Below are 17,329 nucleotides of genomic sequence, written 5' to 3' on the forward strand. Positions count from 1 at the left end.
TTATCTCAACAGATTCAACACGATCCACCGAAGCCATAGTGCTATCCTCGCTCGACGAGTTGCCTACTTTTGTAATCACCGAGGATTCAACAGCTATCACGGCCACGGACTCCGGGAGCAGCATAATACCCCCGAACTCCTCTTCAACAGACGTGGAGTCTCCTTGTACTCTTTCGAGCACAGGCACCTCGACTGCAGACTTTTCATCAAGCTCCTCAGAGCCAGACCCAGCAGCCGCACCTACTTCAACCGAAGGCAGTGTTCCGGAGCCTTCGTCTGAAGCCACCACAGGCGACCCATCCCCTACATCTTCCGAGTCAATTGAACTCCCTTTTTATCTTCTATACCACAAGAAGAGTCTTCTTCCTCATTGCAATCAGCCTCGAACGGCTCAACTATTTCCTTCACGTCTTCTTCCGAGGCTCAACCATCTCTCGGCACATCACCAAAAGTTTCATCTGATGATATCGCTCGATCCACGACTTTTTCTCTTAACACAGGCTCTGTATCAACAGATGAAATATTTTCCTCTATTTCATCATCTGGAGACATTTCTACGCCTATATTCACCTCTCCCGAAGCCACATTATCCGAAGAGACATCCGAAGCCACTTCTCTTCAAATAACAACCGCTGAAGCCACATCCGAAGCTATCTCTCTTGACCCCACGACTTCTGAAAACGAATCCTCTGCAACATCCTAAGCTACCTCCGGCGAGGAGCTGAGCACTTCCGCAGTGACAAAAGAACCTAGCGCTCACGAAACGTGTGGCGGTCCGTTGACAACCGTGGCCTTGGCTCAGCCAACCAACCTTTACGAAACTGGCGTCATATGGGATGAAGACATAAGAGTTGTTACCCTTCCCTTCGCTATAGGAATAGCCCCTGCGAGAGACTTTACTGTCTATGTCACTCCAAACGGACTACTGTCACTATTTACTCCAACAATCGACACCAACAACAAGGATCTTCCAGACCAGGGCCTTCCATATGTCTCTATCCTCCCATTCTGGGATGACCTATACTTTTTGACGGCCCTTGGGCACGGGGTCTTTTACGAGGTGTATCCGTCCACACCGTGTGGCCAAGAGGTTACATTTGAGTGGGTTGGCCATTCACAGCAGGACGATGACACCGTTCACTTTGCGGCCACCTTCTATGAGAATTTCCCGAGCCGTCGGAATTTTAAATACTGTTGGATCGACCCCTCATGTGGCGGCATCTGCCCCGAATTTGCATAAACCCCTAGTACATAGATATCCTAGCCTTAGTCAGATGACTAGAAAACCCCCTCTTGAGAAAAGAGGGGGCCGGGAGGAGGATGAAGCAAGAATATCATCACTTTTGGCTCTACATCGTGTTGTTTCATATCGTTCTGATCGAATATGCCGTACGCTATCTAACAATTAAGAGTCTCATTTGCTTAAAGAAGCTATCTGCGCTACGATACGTACTGCCGATTCAATCGTATACAAAGATCACGATGTCTACTGAAAATAATGCATCTACCCGGAAGGTCTATCTCGAGACCTTTAATGATTGGGGAAATTGGGATAAGGCATTCAAATTGAAGGCAAATTCAGCCCGTATCTGGCAGCTTGTCAACCCAGATACATCTGATCAGCCGATGCCGCGCCCAATCAGACCGCTAGTTAGCACCTATTATCGAAGAATCCCTCCACAGCGGGTCGAGCTCGAACGACCCCTGCAGACCCGAGGGTCCAGTCAGACCCTCGCCCCGACCTATACGCCCGAATCAACCGATCCAACCCAGCAGGCTCAACATATCAGTGAATTGACTGCTGAAGACAAGGCTTCCTTCCAGTCTGAACGCAAGGACTATGACCAAGACTATCGAGAGTTCGAACAGGAACAAAGCCGGATTGATAAGATGAAGGATTGGATGATGGAAACCGTGGCTACGGGGCTGATCACTAGTGCCTTTGATCCCGAACAGGATCTTAGGAGCTGGTATATCAACCTTCGAGACAGCGTTGGGGCTACAACAACCGAACAGCAGGTCGAGGCCCGAGCCAAATATCAGAAGACCCTGGCCTCAATGCCGAAGGCAGCTAAGGACTTCCCTCGCTGGCTGACGGACTGGGAGCAAGCAACCCACCAGGCCCAGGCTAAAGGCATCGGAGGCCTAGATAACCCGAATGTATGGTTTGATGACCTATGCAAGGTTATTCAGCCAAGCTACGGAAATTGGGTCTCGATCTATCACGGCATCTATCAGGATAAGCTAGAGGCAAAGACCCTATCCATCCGAGATGTCGCTAAGAACCTACGAGCAGAGGTTAGCCGGAAGGGCCTGCTGCAGCCAACCAAGACGGCCCCAGCCCGGGTCAAAAGAGGGGCCTTTGGCCCGACCTATGGGCAGGATCCGGATCCGACTGATCAATCGGATCAGGAACAGGATCTAGGTCAAGAAGGCCAACAGCCGGCTAGATCTTCCGGATCTGCCGGGCCCTCCCAGCCAAAACGGACCTCTAAGAAACGCAAGTCTGAACAACCCGTCTCTCAGTCAAAAAGGACGAAGTCCAAGCAAGTCCGGGATCAAGGAAATACCAACTCAAGCTGCGAGGCCTGCGGGGGCCTCTATCATGGCCTCTCTGACTGCTATTACCTCTTTCCATCAAAGGCTCCTGCCTGGTTTGAAGAGAACCCGGTGATCAGAGACGGAGTCAAATATCGACTTTCTAATCAGGGACTGAAGGATAAAGTCAAGGCTCTCAAGGAGTTACCTAGACTGGCAGAGTCAGATTGACTAGGACGTGCCATAGGGCGCTGTTCTGGCCTGATAGGTGCAGTCAACGCCGCCTTTCCTGCTGCCCGGTATCCCCTACGGAAGTCAGCTATCCTAGACTCCGGGGCCACAATCCACATATTCAACCAAATCAACCGGTTCAAAGGATATCGGCACGCACAGGCAGATGACATCCTAATCGCTGGAGAACATGACGTCCTGGTCCTAGGCTATGGTCAGGTTGATATCCTGACTAAGGGGACTAAGGGCCCGAGGCCAATATCTCTATTTGATGTGGCCTTTTGCCCTGACTTCCCTTGCAATCTCGTATCCTTACGGCGGCTACAACGGCAGGGCTATTGGTGGGATACTCGCCCTGACTTCAACTGCCTCCGTACAACAACCGGATCGATCCTTTGCTACCTAGCTGACCGTTATGATCAATTTGTTATTGAAGACATTCCATCAGATCAGCCGGAAGCCGCATTTCCTACCCAACGCAATCGATTCAACTCATCAACCCGACCTAAGGCAACTAAACAGGATGCCCGCCGTTGGCATCTGCGGCTTGGTCATCCGGGGCCTCAAGCCCTAGAAAGGCTAGTCAACAAGGTCACAGGGGTCCGGATCAAAGGGATCACAACTGTCAAATGTGACGACTGTGGCACTTCCAAGATGACCCGGCAGATCAGCCGCCTGCCGCGAGACCTTCCGGCCGGACCCGGTATAAGGCTAGCCATTGACTTCCACGACCTGGACGAAGATCCAGAAGGAAGGGCTAGCCTGATGTTAATAACAGACCGTTATTCCGGTTACATCTGGGACTATTATTTGAAGACTCGGCAACACAAGGAGCTAGTCCCAGTCATCAAAGACTTCTTAGGTCATCTAGCCAGGCAGTATCAGCTGAAGCCTCAGGCCATTGAGTGTGATAGAGAAATCTTAGGGAAGTCTGAAGACCGGCCTCGACTAGTGTTCAGATTCCTCAGAGGGATGAACATCATCGTGGAGTCAACAGCCGCAGACACACCTGCTCAAAATGGCGGGGCCGAGCTGTCCGGCAAGGTCATCACGATTAGGGCTAGGGCCCTACGAGCCGGAGCTCGATTTCCTCACTTCCTTTGGGTTGAGATCTATCGAGCTGCTGTTTATCTATACAACCGGACGCCTCGAAGAATCAACAACTGGGATACCCCATACACATGGTTCCACACAGCAATAGCCCAGCGAGATGGTCACGGCCAGGAACGCAAGGTCCCCTATCTAGGTCACCTACGAACCTATGGATCCAAGGCATTTGCAATAACCCAAGACGCTCTGAAGGGCCGCAACAAGCGGCAACGACTAAATCCCCGCGCCTGGATCGGCTACCTCGTGGGCTATCAGTCAACCAATATCTATCGGATCTGGAACCCAGCTACTGGGAAAGTCATATCTACGAGAGATGTCATCTTCGATGAAGACGAACAATTCAATGGAGATATTAACCAGCTAAAAGACGACCTATTGCGAGTCAGTAGGGAGGAATTAGACCAGCTGCTAAACCAAGTGGAAGAGGCTCGACCGGATCAGTCAACAGCTGAAACAGCAACTGGCAGTAGAACATGGAATGCTAACCACTATGAGGATCAGGACGATGCTCTAGACCTAGACCTAAGGGATCAAGGCGATGTCCTTGGCCTGAGGGGTCAGGCTAATGAGATCGATCCGGACGATGCTCTAGACCTAGACCTAAGGGATCAAGGCGATGTCCTTGGCCTGAGGGGTCAGGCTAATGAGATCGATCCGGACGATGCTCTAAACCGCGATCTAAGGGACCGAGGTAATATCCTCGGCCTGAGGGATCAGGTTAATGAGATCGATCCTAACCAGGACAATAGTCAAGATCACGATCTAAGGGACCAAGGTGACGACCCAGGCCTGAGGGATCTGACTGAAGACGTTGATCCAGACTCTATTGTGGTACAAGCACCTAGAATTGAGGAAGGTAATCAAGGAAAGCCTAGGGAAGGTGACGCTATTCAAGATAGTCGATCCGGATCCCCTGGCACCTATGATCGTGCCTACTTGACTCCCATGTCTCTGCTGCCAGCTGCCCTTCTGGCGATGACGATCCAAGATGGCTCGGATCCACTGGGTGGGCAAGATCCGAAGGGCCCTAGCAATAGAAGGGACCCTAGGTTCGAACGGTCTGACGTCTGGAAGGCTGCCTTCAATGCCGGAAGACTAGCTAGCCCGATTGGAACCCTTGATGGGGAAATCATCGACAAAGCTAAGCTGCAACGGCTACTGAAGAAACCAAGGTCTGTTCATCGTAGTCAGCTGCCACAGCTGCCTCGGCACCATCGGGATCTACAAGGTCACCCGATGGGGGCCCAATTTGAACAGGCTGAACGAGACCACTTGCAGAGTCATAGGGAAATGGAGTCATGGACCGAGATTGATCGGGATGACCCCCGAACCCTAGGCAAACAGACCCTTGACTGCATGTGGGTTTACGTCTACAAGCTCGATAAGCACGGCAGATTCGTCAAATGCAAGGCCCGGCTAGTTGTTCGAGGAGACCAGCAGCCAAAAGGGTTAGACGAAGAGACCTATGCTGCGACTTTAGCCGGAAGGTCATTCCGGACCCTGATAGCAATTGCTGCCCGGTTTGACCTGGACCTCATACAATACGATGCAGTCAACGCCTTCGTCAACGCGAGGCTAGATAAGAAGATTCTGATGAGAATGCCCCCTGGATATAGAAAGGCAGGAAAGATCCTGCTCATCCAGAAAGCTCTATACGGGCTGCGGGAATCACCCCTCCTATGGCAGAAAGAACTCATAGCTACACTCCAAGACCTAGGCTTCAAGCCGGTCCGGCACGAGTCCTGCTGTATGACAAAGAATGGGATCATCGTTTTCTTCTATGTAGACGATATCGTCTTTGCCTGCCAAAGGAACAAACATCAATACGTACAAAAGATCGTTGCAGACCTCAAAGGTCGATATGACCTAACAGGCGGACAGGATCTTCAATGGTTCCTTGGAATTAAGGTCATCCGAGACCGAACAAAAGGACTTATCTAGTTATCCCAATCTGCATATCTAGACAAGATAGCTAACCTTGTGGATGACCTAGATCAGCGACACGATACCCCTATGAAGAGGGAGGACCTTGTTCGATCAGATACCCCGGCCTCGATTCCTTCGATGCGACGATACCAGCGGAAGATTGGATCGATCCTATATGCAGCTATGATAACCCGGCCGGATGTGGCCTTTGCTGCGTCCCGGCTGGCTAGGTTCAATTCGAACCCAGGGCCTGAGCATCATCAAGCTGCCGATAGGGTCCTTCTATATCTCAAGAAGACCAAGAACCTGGCCCTTCAATTCGGCCAAGACGATCGATTCCTTGTGGCCAGCGACGCCTCTTTCGCAGATAACCTCGAAGACCGGAAAAGCTCCCAAGCCTACGTCATGAGACTGTTCGGAGGCACGATCGGATGGAGAGCCAACAAGCAGTCTACGGTTACGACCTCAACGACCGAGGCCGAGCTGCTAGCCCTATCTCAAGCAGCTAAGGAAGCTATGTTCATCACCCGGCTAGTCAAAGAGCTAGGGATCCAGCTGGAAGAGGAAAAGATTCACATCCAATGTGATAACCAGCAGACCATCCGGCTCATCCACAAAGACATCAACAAGCTACAAACCAAGCTACGACATATCGATATACATAACCACTGGCTGAGGCAGGAAGCTCAGAGGAACAGGATCCAGGTGGACTACATACCAACCGACCAAATGATCGCAGATGGGCTCACGAAGACAGTCAGCAACCTAACCTTCCAACGGTCCGTACAGCAGCTAGGTCTGGTTGACATCTCAGACCGGCTAGGGCAACGGAGGTGGCAGGAGCTGAAGGAAGAGCTAGAGGGTCCGGGGTCATCCTATTGATATCGGCAGCTTCAACCTACCCGGCTTCAGCTGGGGGGGTGTGTTGGATCGACCCCTCATGTGGCGGCATCTGCCCCGAATTTGCATAAACCCCTAGTACACAGATATCCTAGCCTTAGTCAGATGACTAGAAAACCCCCTCTTGAGAAAAGAGGGGGCCGGGAGGAGGATGAAGCAAGAACATCATCACTTTTGGCTCCACATCGTGTTGTTTCATATCGTTCTGATCGAATATGCCGTACGCTATCCAACAAATACTATACGACAGGAGATAAGGGGTCTAGTGCAACTATCGGGGTTCAAAGATTCGCACACCCTGGTGTTTATTACGCCCCCAAGTGGTCGTTCAATACGTCAGACGCTGTGCCAGACGGGACCATATTGACGCTGGATACGCAGCTATTCTTTGGGTTCACCCGGGCCACGTTTGATAATACTGCCTGTGGAAAGCCCGAAGAGCCTACACCCGAAGAGCCTACCCCATAGAAACTCGGGTGTAAAGCAGTGTCAGTAGTCTCTGTAATTTTGTGGTAGCTCTGTAAGATGATGCGATTCCTCTAGAGCTTTAGTTGCCATTGATCCCGTCTATCAGCGACAAGTACATACCCCCATTTACTTGTGAACTGCCTGAAAGCATTTGCGCGCACCAAAATCCCGCACTTTGCCCATTTTTTCAACATCCAGAGCATCCTCCCGTAGTGTTCCGCTGCAATGAGGACTCCGAAGAAGTTGACTGAGCGCCTTCAAGATCAACGCGGACCGCGGGACCGACCAACACACTTGTCTTCGGACGGACCCTCGCCGTTGTCAGTCGTGTTGCCACGTGTGGTATCCCGCCCGGATCGGCGACCCCGGTGGGGGACTTGCGGTATGGTATTGCAGGCTGAGGTCGAGACGGGTTTGAACGAACAGGTGGCTGCGGCTCACGGCTGGTTCTGCTTGTGACAGTGGGAGGGTTCGAAAAGTCTGGTTCAGGCTTTTGTAGGTTGACTACTGCCAGCCAGTCCAGACTTTCAAACTTTCCAGTGTGACCGAAACGAAGTTGATTCTGTTCATCAAGCATCGTGAAGGGCACGAGCATGTTCACACCATCGCCGTGGAAGAGCAGCCCGGAACCGTCCAAAGTGGAGCATCTTGTAGCGATTACAAAGTTGTCGTTCGATGGTACCCGTTCCTGTAGAAGTGACTGAAGCTGAGGGTCAAGACGAGGCGCAGACCACTGGGCCGGCTGTCCTTGGGGAGGTGGGCCAGAGCGCGCGGGTCTCTGGCTTTCATCGGGGTGGTTTATTGACTTGGATGGTCCGGGGGTGCCGGAGGGCTTGCCATCGGTGGGCGCCATCGGTGGGCGCCATCTTGGCTGAGAGACTTGAACGTGGCGGATGTCGCTTGAAAGATGGTATGGTATGATGTTTTGCTTTGCTTCGCTCAAGTTGCAAGAAACGTTCTGTTCAAGGTGCATTTGTCGAAGGAGTAGGAGAAGATGATTGGAGGAAGGGAAGAAGAGCTGATGCGAAGTGCTGGAAGTCTAGATATGGTTGAGTGAGGCTGGCGTTTGAGCAGAGTCTGATGGTTCATCCAACATTGGACAATAAACGATCTCAGATTGTGAAGCGAGATCTAAATTCCAAACCCGGTGAGTCTGTAAACAAATGAATGACCCTGGATAAGCCGACAATACGGTGGCAAACGAGCAGCCCGAAAAGACAGGAAATCCCCAAACAGGATTATTCAATACCCTTTTTCAATTCTAACCGCCGTTTATTTCAAGATGTTTGGATCTATTGTCAAAGTTCGTCATTGCAAGATATCTCGCTTAGAATCAACGGTCTTCAAACGAGCGAAATAATGAAGTGATGAGAAAAATCAAGCATGTTTAGATGGATAATATTATTGGCTTTAATCCTAGCACTAGGACCAAGCAAACCGTGGAGGGCAAATGATCGTAGTGGCTCTGGTTGGTCGGATATTATTCGCTCCATGGTTTAGGATTATCCCAGCATAGAACATCACCAATACGTTGTGATGAGTGTCCACTTTCTTCATATTATGTGGCTTCAAAAAGCACCACGGGAATGTTCAATGGATCTGTTGTCGGAGCTGATTGCTGTACCTTGTTGTTCAGCTAGAGGTCAAACAATGAGCGCACGTGGAGTGACGCGTTAGTATACCAGTTTCACTTTCTTCACTGGATTATCTACAATTCTCCTTAGATGAGAGTCCTTCGGTTACGAGGGAGGATACGCCGCCTCAAAAAACATCAAAGAGGAAGATGCGTCGCTAGATTAAGGGGGGTGCGGGAGATAAAGGATACTTAACTGACAAGGGACAAGATCCATGCCAAGAGCACCGTGCCTTTATTCTCGGTTGAACAATCAAAGCCATAGCAATAAAAGACGAAAGATAATGGACGTGAACACTGGGTATACGGGGATTACTCATGCCAGGCGATGATAGGAATCTGGTGAGTATTAGGTCGACAGATCTCGCTCCACTATCAACACCTTCCTTGCCTCTTCATTGCACTCATCTTATCGAGCCAGACCGATTTTCTATTCTCAACATCAGCAACAAACTCACACCACACGTTTTTCACTATCAGATCATAGACTTTGCAACATGCATCGCTTCACTTTCCTCTCCATTCTCCTCTCATTCGGGGCTTTCGTGGCCAGCATTTCCGCCGACCTGCCGGAAGTCGTCTCTAACAGAACTACCAGCGATCGGCAGGAAATCGACTGGGGGAATGATTGGATGATGAAGATCTTGCGCAAGCACTTGGTGAGAACGGACGGTATGGAATTGGAGCCGCGAGACGTTATCTGCGGCATGTGCTCGCAACTCAGGAACATTGACGCCTCGTTCCGGTCAAACCCACCCACTCTTGACGCTCTGATCTACGATAAGGCCAATTCTGAGTCGTTCGAAAGGACGCTTGACGATCTGGAAGAAAAGTGCAACCAAGACCCTTCAAGATACGAAGAAAAATGCATATCCGCCGCCGAGGCCTTGTTGTTTATGGATGTGGCTCTTAGTGTCAACGAGATCGGTGCATTCTACACGCAACAGTTTCGTCAGACCAAAGAAACCGTTGGGGAAGTGCTGATGAAGCCCGAGGTGTGTGGAGAGTGGTGGAAGCATGGCCAGAAGTATGTCAAGGGGCGACAAGGCTGGAGAGAGGAGGAAAAGGTCTCGCCGGTACTTCGAGTTCCTGTGTAGGCAACGCGATGGCAAACTATGGAGTAATGGTGCGATGAGAACACTAGATTGACACACTCTTTTAGCTTTTATTGTCTTTTGATTGACCGAAACAATTAATATCTAACACCGGGATTTACTCCCCGTATCATTTTCCCACCGTAGTTGCCTCATGGCTGAGAGACTCGGTACCAACCTGGAGGTCGGCGCGACGATGCCCTTGATTTGGGGCAGCGAGATATCAAGCACTAGAATAATGCCAATCATAAGCAAAGTGCATTCGCATCATGCGCGACCTGTTATGAAGAGCGGCGTTATTGGGAGCCATGATGACTTTATGTGGCTTCTTGATTGGGTTGTGGTGGGCCTCAACCGGCGCAACAAACTCTGAGGTTGACGACGAAACGCTTATCAGATGACCGATAACGCCTTATTCTCGAGACTCAAAACGGTTCACGTTTGTTGACCTCATGCAGAAACGCGTCTCAACCGTTTGCACTGGCGTTTGTTTGCCTGAGGCTCCACAGTGCAACTCAGCCAAGCTTGCACTGCTGCAGCACCTCTCACCCGCCTCGACTCTGCGAAGTTCATCTCTTCTTTTCCCTCGAGCAACCTCGATTTCTTCATTTGACAGCCTTCAAACAAGCATCCCTCCGCTTTCTGAATCATCAGATTTCATCTTCACCCTATCAAACAGCTCATCATGGCTCCCGTAGTCGAGGGTCGCCGCAGCATGCGAGCCCCGGCGCGAGTCTCTTACGACATGACGAGGCGCCAACAGCGCCGCCGTCAGACCAAGAGCCTCGATGGCATTTCTAACATCAATCAGGACGAGCTGGGCCGAGAGAAGCAGACTGCGGCCATCACGGACCAGTCCCTTGACGGAGTGAGCACCGACATGAGCATGAGCGATAGCCCTAGCAACCCGCTCGGCGCCAGCGATTCCAAGAGATCAACCAGGATTCGAGTCAAAGTCAGCCCTCGATCATCCAGCTCTTCTTCTGAGGAGCTGAGCGTGAACCTGTCGGCTACCACCTCTTCGACTGTGCCGCGCGCATCTCTCCCCAAGGCCCGCAAGTCCACCATGAGTGTGGCACCAAAGCACCTGCGACGACGCACCACTTCATCCTCGTCCCAACAGACCCGTACACGCCTTTCCTTGGAAGAAGCTCTCAACCGAGCTTCTCCATCTGGACTCGCAGTCCCTCAGGTATGTCACCTTCTCTCACTTTCTAGGCGATTTCAATCTGACAGATGCAGGGCCAACAGCAACAGAACACCGCCCTTCTCCAGAGTGCTCAAGCTATCACGGATGCTTTGCGAAACCACCAAGAGCTTCTCGCCAAGGAATCCTCTGCCATGCAGGCACAGCAACGCCAGCTCAGCGCCGACCTCATCTACATGAAGTCTCAAGTCCGTTCTCCCGCGGCTCTCTTGACACGCATCTCCATGCTCAAGAAGGACCTGTCGGAGCAGCTTGACGACCAGGTTGAACTGTACGAAGCTCAGCAGAAGTTTCACAAGCTCAAGGCGAAGCTGGGAAGTATCTCCATGGTGGGTCTCACTGCTTCTGAAGAGGACCTCATGGCCCGTCAGAGGGGACTCAACGAGAGCATCAAGAAGAACCGACAGGAACTCGCCGAGGCGGAACGCGACTTGCTTGGCGTTAGAGACGCTCAACTTCACATCGACGCCGAAAAGAACAAGTTGGACAACCTCAAGACCCAGCACGACAAGCACCTCGAAGGCATGGAATGGTGGGACGCCATGACTCGTCTCGTTGCCGGTGGACCCCAATGCAACTGGGACATCACCGACCTGGTCAAGATCTCGCAGACCTTTATCACCTACATGGAACCCCGACTTTCTGACGAATCGTCCGAGTCTTCTTGAAGCGAGTATGCTGGATCTGGTGTTTGACTGACGTGGAATGTGCCGTGTCTACCTGAATGGTTTGGAATGGATTGTATGATTTGTTCACATGGAGGACAAATGGAGGGAGTGTTGCGAAGCAACTGGCATTAAGTGACTGAGGGTTTGGCTTTTTCGGCGTTGTGGAATACCCATGTACCTACCGAGGCGGATAAGTAATGATCTCACGACCGTACGTTTTGGCTTCCAACTTGACGAACTTGAAGTTGGTGGTGAAGGGTCCCACGTGACCCCGCGTGATCTCAACCGCAATGTCATGCCTCACTGTTCATTTCGTTCGCCTCCTTTCTCCATCGACTGTTCGTTTCTGCATTAGTGATCGATCAGCTACTACCATTTGAAGCGCTAACTTAACAGCTTTCTTCCCTGTCATGGAACTTAAGGATGATGCGTCAAACCCACCAAGGATGTGACCCCGAACCCTCCCAGCTGAAATCTCGGAGGGCCTTCCGTCCGGGCTCCGAAGCGCAACCCCATTCCTGCACCGAAGATTGGCTTTGGAGATGATGCTACCCCGGCGCCAAGTTGGTACCCTAGACAAGACTGGCTTTGGCATTTTGCAGGGTAGACAAAGTAAGATGCCATCGCGTGACTGAACACTGCCCTTTGTTGGCGATTTCACTTGTCTTTTCATGGTCAGAGAGTGTCTGGCACGAGAGTAAAGATCAATATCGGAACATGCTGGCGGTATTAGAACCTTCTGCCCCGAAGCATTCTGGCTGCCTGAACATGCCTGAAGTTCATGAACGTTCTGTACCTATCCACTGAGGAGCCTGTTCAATGAAATTTAAGTTAGCATGCGGTTGATAGTGATTCGCATGCATTGGATTCATGGTTACTATTAAGGAATCATACCACGGCACTGGTATCTCCAAGTGATATCGAGGTCGTTTAAACACAAAATTGTGAAGAAAGGGCGCCAATAAATCTCGAAATAGCCAACTAATCTGCCTACAAAACCGTGATGAGATTTGGGGGTGTGCCAACACTGCCATGAACGTGGAGAAGTGCACTGGTCAAGAAGAATGACCAACTTCGCTGGCGCGCGCATTCCTCTGACAAGTCCTCAAGATTCCAGAGCTCTCTTATCGGCGTTGCCCAGTGAGCCAGCAACCAGTCATGAAGGCGAGTCTGGGTGTTATCCGAGAACGCAATCGGTGTGCACTCGAAGCTGAGTGAGTTACAAACACAGCAGCAAAATGGTGATTCCACAACCAGCTCACTGAGGTCATAGAAGACTCCACGCCGATAAATGCCCCCTTCTTGGTCGATGCCATTTTATCGGTCTTCTGACACAGTTATCCCATCGAGGGCCGGGCTTCAACTATAACAAAGAAGACATTGATCAGTCTTCAATGTGCGTGAAATCCGCCAAAGCAAGTTGTACTCGTCAAATGATAAAGTCCGGCATGGCATCGAGCTCTGCGGCTTGGGAAGCGTAAGAGTAGTCGCAGGTTTCCTCTCGTAAGCCTTTAGGTGTAGCTAGCAGGTGGCAGGAAAAAAACTTGAGATACTGGAATATCATATTTGATCCTGATGACATACATGGCTTACACGATGAGCACTCCACCATCAAAACAGGATCATCTGATCCCAACGCACTAGAATATCTCGAGGTTCTTCGCATAATCACATGATAAGTTCTTCGATTTTGGATCAACCACTGCATCATTGCATAGTTTCAACTAAGCTAAAGAAGAGTACATCGATTGGTACAAGTAGTACTACTCCATATGCTCCTAGTGTACTGACTTACGAAGGTTTACAACTAACGACCAGCTATATAGATTCATAGAATGTTCTAGTGATAATCCCAATAACAGTGAGCATACCGATCATGAAATTACCTTTCACGTGGTTAATGCGGATGCCCGGACTTTACCGGCGATAAGTACCGTATTTGAGTCCGGACTCGGGGCGATCTATCTACCCGGCCTGAGCACTACCAAGGCTGGAGTGGCGTCACGCGGCAGCTACCTATTTATTAATAAAGTCGCTGACCACCCACTGACATCGCATTCCAGTGGCCCTCTACCCTTTAATCCAATATCGACAAACAACTCCTGCTTGATCGCCTCGAGACATGGCCACAAGAACTCTGGTAGTCGGGGGAACCGGTGGCATCGGCTACGCGATAGCCTCGCGGCTCGCCGCCGAGTCCTCATCCTCCACCGTGATCATTAGCGGGCGCAACAAGCCGCAGGACATCCCACACGCGAACATGGAGTTCCGGCCGCTGGACGCGTCGTCGATGCGCGCAATCAAAGACTACACGGCCGCGTACAAGGCCACCAAGCCGCCAGCACTAGATTACCTCGTCCTCAGCCAGGGCATCGGAACCATGGCTGGCCGCACCGAGACAGCAGAGGGCATCGACAACAAGATGGCACTTCACTACTACGGCAAGCAGCTGCTAATCCGCGAGCTGCTACCGGTTCTCAAGGACGACGCCAAGATCCTCATCGTGCTCGACGGAAAACGCGGTAACCCGTCCAGTCTCATCTGGGACGACCTAGATCTCAAGTCCAACTTCAGCCTCGCCAACGCGGCCGCCCACTGTATCTCCATGACGGACGCCATGGTGCAAGCCTTCGCGACGCAGCAGGCGGGCAGCAAGAGACACTTTGTGCACGCCTACCCTGGCTTCGTGCGGACCGAGATCTTCAAGAACCTGCCGTGGTATCTGAGGACCCCGGCGAAGGCCGTCGGCCCTTTGTTAGGTGTGCTGCCTGACACGTGCGCCGAGAGGCTCATTAGCGGGATACGCGAGCGGGCGGCGGACAGCGACAAGCTCTGGAGTTTCATTGATGAGAAGGGGCATTTGATCTCGAACAAGGCAAGCTGGACCGAGCAGCAGATCGAGGATGTCCAGGATCATACGTGGAAGGTTATCGATAGTGCACTGAACACGACGGCTTGAGTCGCAGCTGAGGGAAGGAGGTTGGATGGAGACAGAAGTCAAGGTCACAGTGTGTTTCAGCCTCTGAGACCAATGCCAAGAGGTTTGCCTAGGGATGTTTTCCAAGTCTAATACTTTTTTTCTAACCGGCTAGCGTTGTCTGGTCAGATTGGGAGTGTAGGTCAAAGGGATTTTTAATGGAAGGATACGGCGGGCCTCGAGTAAATTATATGATGGCCAAATGCTTCTTCAACCTCGAGAACTCATATGACGACCTTGCTCATCCCCGTAACCAAAATTAAGTCACGCTAGCTCCAAAGACACCGTCCAATACGGCCCATAGCTGTCGCCGGTGCCGTGGCAACCCCATCTCCTCAGCGATTTGCTTAGCTAGCCGTGCTTGCTCAGCGCCCCCGAGAGCATCTCATAGCAACACACGTCAGCGTTGGATGTCATGTGAATTTCCTCCTTGCTTGTGCAACGCTGCGTCGAGATTCAGAAGAATCACCTGGAGGTCCTTCTCTTTCATCTTTGCCAAACCACAGAGACAAAGACCATGAACCTTATCCCACGCCTACGAGGCCTTTTCTTCTACGCTGCACTGTAACAACTCCTTCCTACACGCCCTTTCCTGTGCTCCTAACTCAGTAGCCTCCTTTGTTACCTTTGCGCGAGACTCGCGAATCTTTGCAACTTTCTCTGGTAGAGCCGCCAAGGCTGTCCTGACCTCTGCCTGGTTAACCTCGAGTTTTTTGAGCTCAGCTTCGTGATCCGTCAGGATTTGCTCCAGATCCGTGGCTTTGAAGGTCTGAAGAAGGCTTCTCAGGCCAACGATGAGATCGCGTTTCTTGTTGACTGCGGCGGTGAGATCGTCGAGTTGCCTTTTGGTCTTGATCTGACTATCATCATCAAGGAAGCTCCGAGTGCTGTCCAGATACTCTGTTTTTTCCTTGAGGCGCACAGATATAAGTGGCCATTGGGATCGGGCAGAAGCGAGGCGTTGTGGTGTGTTGCTGTACCTGTGATAGCAATCCGTCGCACATGTAATCCGCTGATATGAGACGTCGTTAGCTTCTAGGGCTGAATGTTTCCCGAATCCCATTGCCTCCTCATGGACCCCTTTTTCGCTTGACTCCGGTTCTTCAGCTGGCTCAACAGAAGTTTGGCTGGGAACCTCTGCCCTGCTCACTTCAACATAATCTGAGAGCACGGTTGATGGTGTCGGAGATGGGGGCGATAAGAATCGCTAGGTAGGCAAACAACAAGCCTTTTAAGCCTCGGGGGCATCTGACCGAAAGTCTGTCTGAGGATGCATGTGAATCGGCTAGAGCGAAACATGAACTGATCAGGCAGAGTACCACGATTCCTCATGGAGCTAGATGAGAACAAGTATCATGAAGGTAAATGAATTGATCAGTTTAGGTACCAAAATGGGGCTTTTTAATTCTCTCCAAACGGTGGAAATGCGACTTAAGGTGATGGTAAATTAGCTTGAGGCAGGCCTCCCTCGGGCTGCGGCCTGCCAAAGTACTACGGTCTGCATGTGCAAGAGATTATCAAATAGAAGATCAGGGAGCAGACGTTCAGTCATGATTGTTGAAGAAAAAAAAAAAAAAAAAGAGAAATTGGGTAATTAATATTAAAATAAGGACTCTCGAATTTAGCCAACTCACGAAAGTGAAAAACTGGTCAAGAGAAGCGGACAAAAAGTGATGCTGAAGGGTGTCACGCATTCAATCACGTGCACTGGCCTCGGCTGCTGCACCAATGAAGACCCACAGACGCACAACTCAACCCAAGCATCCTCACTTTAATTCAATCTCTTGGACGTCTCATGTAAGGATGTGCGATGTGGAAGGCTAGAAATGCAAAAAGAAAATTGTGCGACCACGCCAGGATTCGAACCTTTTTTACTTTGTTAGTCTTGTGTTCGAACTTGGACAATGTTGAGTGGAACTAACCTGGAATCTCTAGAGAATTTGCGAGTTGTAGACCGAAATCTAGCGCCTTAGCCATTAGGCCACGCGGCCTTTGTTGAAGTTTCAGCCGACTTGTTGCTGGTTTCCTGCCAGGACCGCGAGTTTGCGAAACGATCCAGCGACGACTTCATGCAACTGTGTGTGCTGGCCATAAGGCATTGTCGCACTTGAGGTTAAATCCACGGCTCGTATTGTGACTGTTCACTTGGAGTTCTCATCATCGAACTGAAACAGAGGTGAAATGTCGATCTGGCGCAATGTTAGTTCGTGGTACACAATGCAGTTGAGGACCTGGATGTTCATCTTGAGTGAGGGTCTTCTGAAATGAGATTCAACTAGAATTATACAATACAAGCGCAGACCATTACCAATCTGGCCGAGGATGATCAGGCCACTTGTAGAGTGGCTGATCTGGACACGATTCCAGAAGATCCCCGTTATGTCGAAGTACTTCTTTCCACTCACTACTACCCGGGAGTATGAATTGAAACTCATCATCGCCTTCTAGCCCGCGGCGAAGAATGAAACACTCCTTGTCGGTGTGACCATAATGCGAAAAATCTCCACAGGTAATAAATTTGAGCGAAGGTGGTCCTTCGGATCCAAAAGCCCACTTGGTGAGCGAGGTGAATGGTTC

General features: G+C 50.8%; 5 protein-coding genes and 1 non-coding gene across 6 annotated transcripts; 5 read left to right on the plus strand and 1 right to left on the minus strand.

Annotated features, from left to right (window-relative positions):
* Positions 1-1,482: 1,482 nt before the first annotated feature.
* Positions 1,483-2,769, plus strand: LRP88_04118 (uncharacterized protein; the record flags this gene model as incomplete). The annotated part of the gene is made up of 1 exon (XM_083240700.1): positions 1,483-2,769. The coding sequence occupies one exon, from the start codon at positions 1,483-1,485 to the stop codon at positions 2,767-2,769; it is 1,287 nt and encodes a 428-aa protein (XP_083103990.1).
* Positions 2,770-3,741: 972 nt separating this feature from the next.
* On the plus strand, positions 3,742-6,687 carry LRP88_04119 (Ty1/Copia family ribonuclease HI; the record flags this gene model as incomplete). Its single annotated transcript, XM_083240701.1, has 3 exons — positions 3,742-5,051; positions 5,166-5,626; positions 5,873-6,687. 3 exons carry the CDS (start codon positions 3,742-3,744, stop codon positions 6,685-6,687), a joined length of 2,586 nt encoding a protein of 861 aa, XP_083103991.1.
* A 2,616-nt stretch (positions 6,688-9,303) lies between these two features.
* Positions 9,304-9,903, plus strand: LRP88_04120 (uncharacterized protein; the record flags this gene model as incomplete). Its single annotated transcript, XM_083240702.1, has 1 exon — positions 9,304-9,903. The coding sequence occupies one exon, from the start codon at positions 9,304-9,306 to the stop codon at positions 9,901-9,903; it is 600 nt and encodes a 199-aa protein (XP_083103992.1).
* A 682-nt stretch (positions 9,904-10,585) lies between these two features.
* On the plus strand, positions 10,586-11,775 carry LRP88_04121 (uncharacterized protein; the record flags this gene model as incomplete). The annotated part of the gene is made up of 2 exons (XM_083240703.1): positions 10,586-11,092; positions 11,143-11,775. The coding sequence occupies 2 exons, from the start codon at positions 10,586-10,588 to the stop codon at positions 11,773-11,775; spliced, it is 1,140 nt and encodes a 379-aa protein (XP_083103993.1).
* A 2,122-nt stretch (positions 11,776-13,897) lies between these two features.
* Positions 13,898-14,734, plus strand: LRP88_04122 (uncharacterized protein; the record flags this gene model as incomplete). Its single annotated transcript, XM_083240704.1, has 1 exon — positions 13,898-14,734. One exon carries the CDS (start codon positions 13,898-13,900, stop codon positions 14,732-14,734), a length of 837 nt encoding a protein of 278 aa, XP_083103994.1.
* Positions 14,735-16,597: 1,863 nt separating this feature from the next.
* On the minus strand, positions 16,598-16,743 carry LRP88_04123. Its single transcript has one exon. It is a non-coding gene; the product is annotated as a tRNA-Arg (tRNA).
* Between the last annotated feature and the right edge of the window lie 586 nt (positions 16,744-17,329).

This window comes from Fusarium phalaenopsidis, assembly GCF_050370095.1.
Source record: "Fusarium phalaenopsidis strain FUZ10S chromosome Unknown contig_32288, whole genome shotgun sequence".
Taxonomy (NCBI): Eukaryota; Fungi; Ascomycota; class Sordariomycetes; order Hypocreales; family Nectriaceae; genus Fusarium; species Fusarium phalaenopsidis.